Source organism: Chaetodon trifascialis, chromosome 13 (genome assembly GCF_039877785.1).
Source record: "Chaetodon trifascialis isolate fChaTrf1 chromosome 13, fChaTrf1.hap1, whole genome shotgun sequence".
Classification (NCBI taxonomy): domain Eukaryota; kingdom Metazoa; phylum Chordata; class Actinopteri; order Chaetodontiformes; family Chaetodontidae; genus Chaetodon; species Chaetodon trifascialis.
This window is the reverse complement of record NC_092068.1, coordinates 16,758,820-16,770,375: the sequence shown is the minus strand read 5'-3', so window position 1 is coordinate 16,770,375 and position 11,556 is coordinate 16,758,820. Positions and strand designations below refer to the sequence as shown.

Below are 11,556 nucleotides of genomic sequence, written 5' to 3'. Positions count from 1 at the left end.
TGTATTCACTGTTACACTGTACACTGTTGAACTGTGTATTCACAGTGTTTTCACTGCTCAACAGCAGATTTATCTCCATTAGCAATGCAGCACTGCCTTCTACTGGCCAATGGAATACATGCAGGACTTTATTACCAGTGACTAGACTACCATTCAGGGCTGCACGGTGGCGCAGCAGGTAGTGCGTGTGCGATTCCCGGGTCGGGCCTTTCTGTGTGAAGTTTGCATGTTCTTCCCGTGCACGCGTGCGAACTCCGGCTTCCTCCCACAGACCAAAAACATGCTCATTAGGTTGATTGGTGACTGTAAATTGCCCCTAGGTGTGAGTGTGAATGGTTGTGTGTATGTGCCCTGCGACCGGTCCAGGGTGTACCCCGCCTCCCGCCCGTTGACAGCCGAGATGGGCTCCGGCCCCCCTGCAACCCCGAACGGGATAAGCGGCATAGAAAATGGATGGATGGATAGACTACCATTCACTGGCCTACACATGCTGATCATGCAGCCGCTAAGTACTCTAACCAGTCAGCAAACAATACCACGAAGTTAAACTGAAAGAAATAATAATTCAGTGAGCTTTTTTTATGTAGCCACACAATCATCCTCCACTAACAGTGCTGGACTGTGGCTGGCTGAGGGGTCAGGGAAAAAATAAAAATTAAAAGGGCACCAGCATGCAGAAAGACATACATTGTCTCCACTGGAAAGGCACCCAGAAGAAATATCATGTTTTGTCAACCAGAGTTTTTTTTATTTATTCATTTATTTATTGAGCAAGAGGCAACCAATGACTCAAGATTCACAGATGGTAAAGGTGCCATCATGGCCACTTGCCTCAGTCATGCCAAGTGAATTGTTAAAGTGAACAGATCATTGTAAATTTTAACAAAAAAAAAAAAGTCCCTTTTTGGTTTTTAGTCAAATATCATTGTAGCTTGGATTGAATGTATTGCCTTCAAATTTGATGCTTAGTTCCCAGACGAAGAATTCTAGTGACTTTGGAATTAATCCAGTTGTTTCTAATTTAAAAGGTCTGGCCTTAAAATAAAGTGTTGTACTAGACTGTGTTTAGAATCATTTGCACCGTACCACTCGTTGTGTAAAGAAAACTTCTGGAACATCTTTCCATCAAAGGCGTCATGTTGCCTTTTTGCCATGCGCATTAATAGTAGCTCAACACTCTAGCTGCATCGATATCTACATCATCTGACTAACCCATGGAAGGCAACTTCCTTACAACAACAGGAAGACAGATCTGAACAGTTGCTATTAAGAAAATTAGGAAGTAGATAATCAGTCCTGTCGTACCTTGGCTTGTGTTGTGTTCTCTCACTCCCCGACATGGCTGTTCATCTCAGCTTCTTTCTCATCCTCACTGGACTCACAGGTAAGACACAAGAATCATTTTATGTGTCTGTGTCTTATGCTTCAAATGGTCCTAATGGTCATAAGATGATAATAAGGACAGCTGTCAGACAAGTAATATCTTCCAGTTTTTATTCCACATAGATTTTGAAGACTGTATTTAGCTAGGACATGAAACAGCAACTAATGTGAACATCTACAATAGGCAGGTCATGTGAAGGAATAATATTGTGAGGATGTCAATTAAAATGTTGTATTTGTTCTTGTTGCAGGAATTCACAGCATAACTACAGTCAGTAAAGTGTCAGTAAAGAGTGGAAAATCAATCTCTATCCCATGTCTCTATGGCTCACAGTACACAAACCATGTGAAATACTTGTGTAAAGGAGAGTATTTTAACTTCTGCTCATATGCAATAAAAACAAACCAAAGAAATTCAGGAAAGTTTTCAATCTCTGATGACAGAAACCAAAGAATCTTCACTGTGACTATAAATGATGTGATGGATAGAGACTCTGGTTTTTACTGGTGTGCTGTGGAGAATAATGGAGGGGCAGATGTTAGGGAGTATTTTCACCTGTCAGTCACCAGAGGTAAGAGCCCTTAAAGCATCTTAATTCAAATCCTTTGAGACATTTTGACAATTTTGCAGGAAAAACACAAAGGAAGGTCTCAGTTTTTGCTCTGGAGACTGTTTTTAATCTACCCACAATTTTCTATTGAATTTGTTTTCCCTTAAGATTCGCCCAGACTTGTTGTGGATCATCAGGAGATTAAAGCATTTACTGGAGAAAAAATAATCATCAATTGTTCACATCATAACTCTGGAGGGATGAAGTGGTGCAGGCTGGGCGGCTCCTGTGGGACAGTGTCATCTAGATCAATAGATGGAATATCTGTGACCATCAATGAGAGGTACCACAATGTTTTTACTGTGACTATGAGTGGACTGAGGACAGAGAGCAGCGGCTGGTATTTGTGTGTCCAAGGAGACTTCCAGATGCCAGTGCATCTAACTGTTACTGAGAAACCAACCACTGGTAAGTAATTACACATTCATAATATTTGTAAAGGACAGTCACTTGTAAATGTTTTGGTTTAATATAGATGACATTCTAACATTTATTATTGACATATCTGGTATTCACTGGATTATATTCACAGTTACAGAAACAAGCAGTTTAACCCCCTCTTCACCTGCTCCAGAGTCTGTGAATCCCCCAGACCAACCACCAACCACAGATCAGGCTGAACCGGGCAGGTCAGACAGCTTTGTGTCTGCATGCAGGCATATTGTGAGAATGTTTAAACAAGTCTGTTTATCTTAATCCATTTGCACTGTTTGTTTTTAATGTATGCTGCAGTGGTCCAAGTGATCGAATGATCTTCATCATACGTTTGAGTTTGCTGATCTTCTTTGTAATGGTGACCTCGTTCATCTGGTTTATGCTAAACAGACAGAGTAAGTTTCTGCTGAACTTTGATGAATCGAATTCGTGCCAAAATGATTTATTCTTTCTACATACTTTTACTTCAAATGCAGAGTATTGAGCATTATTGTCACAGCATTGACAGTCAGTAAAACGAGTTTTCACTTTAATTTTTAGAGCGGACCAAAGTAGAATCATCAGCCACAACAATGGTATAATTTTCTGGTTTATGTCCCACGACAAAGAAGGAGGCGTGCTATTATGACCATTTACTTCAGTGAAATCAGTAATAAAGATTTCAAGGACTATGTTGTACTGTCCTTTTACAGCTGCAGGACTACTGTGTACTACTGGTGATGAATATCTAATAGTTGAAATACATACTATACATCTAAGAATAAATGTCAACCTTGTCGATCTTTAAGAGGAGAGTACAGTCAGCATGACATGACATTAAAGGTGTTTATATGAAATGGTTCATTCTAACTGTTGTCATGTTGATGTTTCTTATCTGAACGAGTCTAATAAAACAGTGTGCAACCTTTATGTAAATGATATTTGGTTTGCTCTTTCATCAGGCTGAAGAGGAAGGAGCATACATTAATGTTAAACATGTGAGAGGGAAGGTAACACATAACTTGTATTACACAATATTACTGAACTGAAAGACACACACTATCTAATTTCTTATTGCCCAGATACATCATTAATTGAATAAAGCAACAAGAAAAGAAGCAAAAACAGTTAAACTGTTCATCTGATCTCTTCTCGTTTGTCTCTTCCTGTTTACCCAGAGGTCAGACGCTGAGATGAAGAGTGATGAAGAGTGACGTGACGTACAGCTCTGTGTTTGCAGTAGAACTACAAACTGTACAAAGTGTAAATATTAAGACATCCAAACACAGCCTCATACTGTTTCTCACATTCATAGTGAAGCTTTTTTGGCAGAATGTTTTAGCCACATTAGCATGTGTCTGTCTGTCTGTCTGTCTGTCTGTCTGTCTGTCTGTCTGTCTGTCTGTCTGTCTGTCTGTCTGTCTGTCTGTCTGTCTGTCCACCTAGTCAGTTTAATTTCTTTACCTCATAATCACAAATCAGTTTGCCTGGAGGGGCTTTACAATCTGTACAGTATGTAACACCCTCTGTCCTTAGACCCGTTTGTCCTTCATGGGACTCTTTTAAAATCACTGTGTTGTAACGTCATCTCATGTTGTTTGATTTTGTAGTAACTTCTTACTCTTTTTTTCACTTTGAAGTCCTACCCGTGTCTCCCTCCCCTGCATGACTGTGAGAAGTGTTTCCCAAACACATCCACAAAAGCCTTCGTTCAGGAGTTTTTAGTCCAAAGTTCTTTCATGAACACGGATGTTCTGTCAAGTGACGTTTGATGTAAAATGAATGATAAACTTTAAGTTACAAAAAAGTAATAATAATAAAACTGTCAAACTAATAAATATGAGCAAATTAATTCAACAAATGATCTGCCATTTTCTGTTGTCTTCATCGTTCTCGAACTCTTCTTGGTGAATATATTGATCACTTCTGACTGAAATGACACTGTCCTGATTTTTCAGTTTCCACATTTCTGTTTTTATTGACACAGAAATGATGACATTCATAATACATGACGAGTACTTTAATGAAAATTACAGGAAGTCTGAAAATAATCCAAAATGCTCAGATTGCCAAGTGTTTGACAGACCATTGGCAGCATGAATCTTGGGCCTACTGGTGCGTTCTGTATTAAGCCTCACAATGGTAAATCATCTGTTGTCATGATGTGGTTTGTTTTGGTTTGTTATTTTCTATTTTATGTAGAAGGTTTACCTTAGGTGTCACATTTTGCTTTATCTCCTGTATTTTCCTACCTGTGTGATTGCTTGGTTGTTTTCACCTGTGACTCGTTAGTTCTTCCTTGCCAGGGTATTTAAGTCCATGTGTTCCCCTTTGTCTTTGCCAGTTCATTCCTTGTACACATTGTGTCAAGATTTCCAGTCTGTTCATGAGTGTTTCCCTGTGTATCCTGTGCGTTTGGACTTTTGCTTTGTTTTTTTGGATGTTTGTTCCTTTTCGTTGGATTTTGTTTGCCTTATGGACTCCTTTGTTTGGTTTCCCTATTTGTTAATACATTTATTGAACTGCACCAACTCTGTCGTCCTGTTTTTTGTCCTTGACACAATTCATCCAAAACATCCAAATAAACTGACCATAGACATGAACCCAGCAGACATTAGCTCCCATTTGGAGAAAGTAAAAAATTTTGAATCCTTTATGTTTGGACAAAGCTCTGGACTTTTGGTATCAGTTAAGAGCCATAACCTCCTTAAAATCCATCATTTATTCTAAGTGCTGGTTGTGGGAAATTCTAGACGTGATGGAAACGCTACAGGAAACAGATCTTCTTGAAGCCAGACTGGAGAATCAGAATTCCCCCAGTAGCTCCGATTTTGCTCTAAGCATGAGATCTGTCAGCCCTCTTTCGGTCTGAGGTTCCCAACTATCAGCCCAAGTGTCAGTCCCAGCTCCTCAACCATCAGACCTACTGCCTGCTGGCCTCCTGTCAACTCCAGTCCCTGAGCAAGCTAGCCACAGGCCTGTTAGCCTCCTGCCAGCTCCCACTCTCATGTCGGCTAGTCACAGGTTTGCCAGTATTCAACTAGCTCCCATTCTTTAGCCAGCTAGCCAACAGCCTCCCTGCCTTTAGCCATGTTCCATTCCTGATTTGGGCCCCAAGATGGCCCCCACAAGAAAGAAGCGGAGGTCCCGACGACATCGTGTCTCACCGCTGCCCAGCTCTTTGTCCTCACCACTGCCCAGTGTCCCAGAGGACCCGCGGCCCGTTGTCCCAGTGTATGCTTCTCCAGTTCCTACGTTGATCACCGCCAAGTCTGCTCTTGATCTCCAGCCAGCCGTACAACTGACATCTACTCCTGGTTCTCCATCCTTGTTCCAGCTGGCACTCACACCTGTGCTGCAGCTAAATCCAGAGCCAGAGCTGCAACGGCCTCCAGTTCTTGTGCTGCAGTTGTTTTCCACCTTCACCACCACTTAAAGAGCCTCATCATTTCTTTGAGCTTGTTGATCATCATTGTAAAGGTGATCTTGTCCATATGGTTTATGCTGAAAAAGCGCAGTAAGTTTTGATGAATTGAATTTATACTTACATACTCATGCTTGTAATTTTTAAATATTTCTTTTCAATACACACTATTGTGCATGCACAGAGTAAAAGGAGATTAACTGTTTCACTTTTAGAGCAGACCAAAGAAGAATCATCAGCCATGACAGCGGTAAGATGCGGTTTTTATTTCCCAGTGTCTCACAAAGATGTCTACAAGGAGTTTAAAGGCAGAAGTGTGAGAGTGGCCATTTGTTTACGTGAGAAATGAAGCGTAAAGGTTTCAGAGAATGTGTTGTGACTTTGCAGAAGTTCTGCAGAACTACACTGTAGATCAAATAGAGGTTACAGTACTTATTATCAGATAGAGACTGAACTGAGCAGACATGATCACAAAGTGTTCTTCATATCATGACTTTCCTTAAAGAGTAATATGTGAAAATCGCTCATTTGACGATTTGAACATGTGGAATGACATTAACTAATATTGTTCTATTGTAAATACAGTTTTGTTGAAACTGCATGAAAGCAAAATGAGAGGGTGGGAAAATGAATGGCTTTACTTTCAGTCCATTGACATTTGATTTGCTCCTTCAACACAGGCTGAAGAGGAAGTAACTTACAGTAATATTGACCACATGAACACTTCAAGACAGGTAATCCATAACTCCAGAAATGGTTTATATAGCCAGTGTAGACTGCATGGTTGTCCCATTGAAGATGCATTCACAGTATTAAGGTACACATACTTGTATAGCCTATCACTGAAATGTTATTGCTAACACTTCAGAAACAACATTTTAGCGTTACAGCTGATAAAGGCGAGCACATCTTCACAACGTCTATCGACTGGACAGTTTGATCTACAGCACAATATCATATTTATAAACATATCTTATAAACTGATGATATATTTTGTTTGCAAATCTTTGAGTAACTAGTACCTCCATCAGCCAGGTAAGTATGTGCAGTAAACAATATAAAGTAGCATAAAATTGAAACACTTAAATAAGGTAAAAGTACCTCGAACTAAGTACAAAGCTTGGGTAAATGTGCTTTGTTACTTTCCACCACTCTTCCTCACCAGGTCTCAATTTACTCAGGTGCTCTAGTTAAGTTATCCCATTTATTAGCATTTTGGATACTTATGCATGGATACTGTTCCCTCCCTTACTGAGCAGTAAAGCTATTAAAATTTCCAGTGCATCCACAGTAAAATCGAGTCAAGTGTGGACCAAGGACCTTGATCAGTACATTGGTGTGGTGTTGTATTATTTGCTCTTCAATTGCTGATGCTTCAAAGCATCACGACCAGCAGATCTCAATCCTTTCTTGTTTCTTTGTTTTTTTCTAGCTTATGTGCTAGAAAAAACATCCAGTGAAAACAGTACTGTGTATTCACTGTTCAACAGCAGATTTAATTCCATTAGCAATGCAGCGCTGCCTTCTACTGGCCAATGGAATACTCTGTACCATAGGGGCATCCAAGAGGAGAGTTTTTATTTATTTATTTATTTATTCATTTTGCAAGAGGCAGCCAATGACCATTAAGATTACAGAGATGGCTAAATCTGGAACATCTTTCCATCAAAGGCGTCATGTTGCCTTTTTGCCAGGCACATTAATAGTAGCTCAACACTCTAGCTGCATCGATAAATATGTCATCTGACTAACCCATGGAAGGCAACTTCCTTATAACAACAGGAAGACAGATCTGAACAGTTGCTATTACGAAAATTAGGAAGTAGATAATCAGTCCTGTCGTACCTTGGCTTGTGTTGTGTTCTCTCACTCCCCGACATGGCTGTTCATCTCAGCTTCTTTCTCATCCTCACTGGACTCACAGGTAAGACACAAGAATCATTTTATGTGTCCGTGTCTTATGCTTCAAATGGTCCTAATGGTCATAAGATGATAATAAGGACAGCTGTCAGACAAGTAATATCTTCCAGTTTTTATTCCACATAGATTTTGAAGACTGTATTTAGCTAGGACATGAAACAGCAACTAATGTGAACATCTACAATAGGCAGGTCATGTGAAGGAATAATATTGTGAGGATGTCAATTAAAATGTTGTATTTGTTCTTGTTGCAGGAATTCACAGCATAACTACAGTCAGTAAAGTGTCAGTAAAGAGTGGAGATTCAATCTCTATCCCATGTCTCTATGGCTCACAGTACACAAACCATGTGAAATACTTGTGTAAAGGAGAGTATTTTAACTTCTGCTCATATGCAATAAAAACAAACCAAAGAAATTCAGGAAAGTTTTCAATCTCTGATGACAGAATCCAAAGAATCTTCACTGTGACTATAAATGATGTGATGGATAGAGACTCTGGTTTTTACTGGTGTGCTGTGGAGAATAATGGAGGGGCAGATGTTAGGGAGTATTTTCACCTGTCAGTCACCAGAGGTAAGAGCCCTTAAAGCATCTTAATTCAAATCCTTTGAGACATTTTGACAATTTTGCAGGAAAACACAAAGGAAGATCTCTGTTTTTGCTCTGGAGACTGTTTTTAATCTACCCACAATTTTCTATTGAATTTGTTTTCCCTTAAGATACACCCAGACTTTATGTGGATCATCAGGAGATTACAGCATTTATCGGAGAAAAAATAACCATCAATTGTTCACATCATAACTCTGGAGGGATGAAGTGGTGCAGGCTGGGCGGCTCCTGTGTGATGGAGTCGTCTGGATCAATAGATAGAACTTCTGTGACCATCAATGAGAGGTACCACAATGTTTTTACTGTGACTATGAGTGGACTGAGGACAGAGAGCAGCGGCTGGTATTTGTGTGTCCAAGGAGACTTCCAGATGCCAGTGCATCTAACTGTTACTGAGAAACCAACCACTGGTAAGTAATTACACATTCATAATATTTGTAAAGGACAGTCACTTGTAAATGATTTGGTTTAATATAGATGACATTCTAACATTTATTATTGGCATATTACTCTGGTACTGGATTATATTCACAGTTACAGAAACAAGCAGTTTAACCCCCTCTTCACCTGCTCCAGAGTCTGTGAATCCCCCAGACCAACCACCAACCACAGATCAGGCTGAACTGGGCAGGTCAGACAGCTTTGTGTCTGCATGCAGGCATATTGTGAGAATGTTTAAACAAGTCTGTTTATCTTAATCCATTTGCACTGTTTGTTTTTAATGTATGCTGCAGTGATTCAGCTGACCTAATGAGCTTCATCATCCCTTTGAGTTTGCTGATCTTCACTGTCATGGTGACCTTGTTCATCTGGTTTATGCTAAAAAGACAGAGTAAGTTTCTGCTGAACTTTGATGAATTGAATTTGTGCCAAAATCACTTATTATTCATGTTTTTTTTTTATTTAGAGCCTTATTGTCATTCAGCATTGACAGTCAGTAAAATGAGTTTTCACTGTTTCATTTTTAGAGCGGACCAAAGTAGACTCATCAGCCACAACAACGGTATGATTTTCTGGTTCATGTCCCACGACAAAGAAGGAGGCGTGCTATTATGATCATTTACTTCAATGAAATCAGAGATTTCAAGGACTATGTTGTACTGTCCTTTTACAGCTGCAGGACTACTGTGTACTACTGGTGATGAACATCTAATAGTTAATATACATTCTATACGTCTAAAGAACAAATGTCAACCTTGTTGATCTTTAAGAGAATACAGTCAGCATGAACAGACAGAGACTAAATTGAGCACGTGATGGCAAATATGGTAATCGGTTTACTGAATGAACCAATTATGGTTATTGATTCATACTTGGCATTCATTTCCTGTTCTCTGACTTTTATTGGTTTGTTACTTCAATACAGGCTGAAGAGGAAGTAACATACAGCAATGTCAAGATAAAGAGAAAAAAGACTCTGCGGCAGGTAAGGACTGTATAAAAAATATTGGGGCTGAAACTTTCTTGGATTTTTTTTTCATCATATTTATTCATATTTTCTTTGGACCCTGCACCCAGCAAAAAGCTAAAGCTGCTGAATGGAAAAACTGTGAATTTTCAGCCAGAGTTATAAAAGAAAAGAGCTAAAAAAAAGAAAAAGAAAAAAAGAAGAAGAAGTACATCAAACATGTGTGTAACAAACATGTGTGTAACTTAAAACACTGCGTGTCTGTCTCTCTGTCTCTGTCTCTGTCTCTGTCTCTGTCTCTCTCTCTCTCTCTGACTGCTTTTCTGTCTGTCTGTCTGTCTGTCTGTCTGTCTGTCTGTCTGTCTGTCTGTCTGTCTGTCTGTCTGTCTGTCTGTCTGTCTGTCTCACTCTCCCTCTCTTGCTCTTCCTCTCTCACCCAACCGGTCGAGGCAGATGGCCGCCCACCCAGAGTCTGGTTCTGCTCGAGGTTTCTGCCTGTTAAAAGGAAGTTTTTCCTCGCCACTGTCGCCAAGTGCTTGCTCATGGGGGAATTGTTGGTTTCTTTGTAGATAAAAGAGCTTGGTCTGTACCAGCTCTATATGGAAAGTGTCCTGAGACAACTTCTGTTGTGATTTGGCGCTATACAAATAAAATTGAATTGAATTGAATTGAAAAACATCCCAGATCTCAACTTAAGTATCAAACAGTAATTCCCCTGATCGTGTGTGCCTTGAAGGTGTTTATATGAAATGGTTCATTCTAACTGTTGTCATGTTGATGTTTCTTATCTGAACGAGTCTAATGAAATGGTGTGCAACCTTTATGCAAATGATATTTGGTTTGCTCTTTCATCAGGCTGAAGAGGAAGTAACATACAGTGATGTTAAACATGTGAGAGGGAAGGTAACACATAACTTGTATTACACAATATTACTGAACTGAAAGACACACACTATCTAATTGAATAAAGCAACAAGAAAAGAAGCATAAACAGTTAAACTGTTCATCTGATCTCTTCTCATCTGTCTCTTCCTGTTTACCCAGAAGTCAGACGCTGAGATGAAGAGTGATGAAGACGTGACGTACAGCTCTGTGTTTGCAGTAGAACTACAAACTGTACAAAGTGTAAATATTAAGACATCCAATCACAGTCTCATAGCCACATTAGCATGTGTCTGTCTGTCTGTCTGTCTGTCTGTCTGTCTGTCTGTCTGTCTGTCTGTCTGTCTGTCTGTCTGTCTGTCTGTCTGTCTGTCTCCACCTAACTGAAATATCATAGCAGCTATTGTTTGGATTATTGTAACATATCCCTTCACTTTTCGTCAAATGCCATCATCAGGTCAAATTGAAAGTTTCTCGTTGAATTCTCAATGAATTCCCATTGGCCTCAGCTTTGCTTTATCTTTAGTGCTAATCAAGTAGCAGAGTATGTTAGCATTTGAAACTGTGGACATGTTAGCATGCTAAAATTAGCATTTAGCTCAATGCACCACTGTGCCTGTAAGTTGAGCCACGCAGAGCTGCTATTATGGCTGTGGACTGTTTGTGTGGTTTATCTTTCATCTTTCTTACTAATTTTTATTTTTCTTTGGTTTTCCAACAGGTTCAAGCAAAAGCTGAGGATGTAACATACAGTACGTTGGCTCACCACTAGCAAAACCTGTAAATGTTACCACTACCTCTCCATCTTATCCATCAAGTCAAGTCAGTTTTATTTCTTTAGGCCATAATCACAAATCAGTTTGCCTGGAGGGGCTTTACAATCTGTACAGCATGGTACACCCT

The 11,556-nt window shown here is 39.7% G+C and overlaps 1 protein-coding gene across 1 annotated transcript; it reads left to right on the top strand.

Moving 5' to 3' along the window:
- The first annotated feature begins 1,329 nt into the window (after positions 1–1,329).
- LOC139341529 (polymeric immunoglobulin receptor-like) lies at positions 1,330–9,419 on the top strand. Its single transcript, XM_070978084.1, has 10 exons — positions 1,330–1,384; positions 1,635–1,955; positions 2,103–2,402; positions 2,527–2,657; positions 5,282–5,432; positions 5,527–5,642; positions 8,090–8,327; positions 8,474–8,773; positions 8,898–8,994; positions 9,332–9,419. The coding sequence occupies exons 1-10, from the start codon at positions 1,339–1,341 to the stop codon at positions 9,417–9,419; spliced, it is 1,788 nt and encodes a 595-aa protein (XP_070834185.1). The 5' UTR covers positions 1,330–1,338.
- The last annotated feature ends 2,137 nt before the right edge of the window (positions 9,420–11,556 follow it).

Bases quoted from the DNA above. Each gene is read 5' to 3' on its own strand.
- LOC139341529 (XM_070978084.1), top strand. From the start codon at position 1,339: ATGGCTGTTCATCTCAGCTTCTTTCTCATCCTCACTGGACTCACAG. The intron at 1,956-2,102 runs GTAAGAGCCCTT...TTTTCCCTTAAG, and splicing joins TCACCTGTCAGTCACCAGAG to ATTCGCCCAGACTTGTTGTG. The intron at 8,328-8,473 runs GTAAGAGCCCTT...TTTTCCCTTAAG, and splicing joins TCACCTGTCAGTCACCAGAG to ATACACCCAGACTTTATGTG.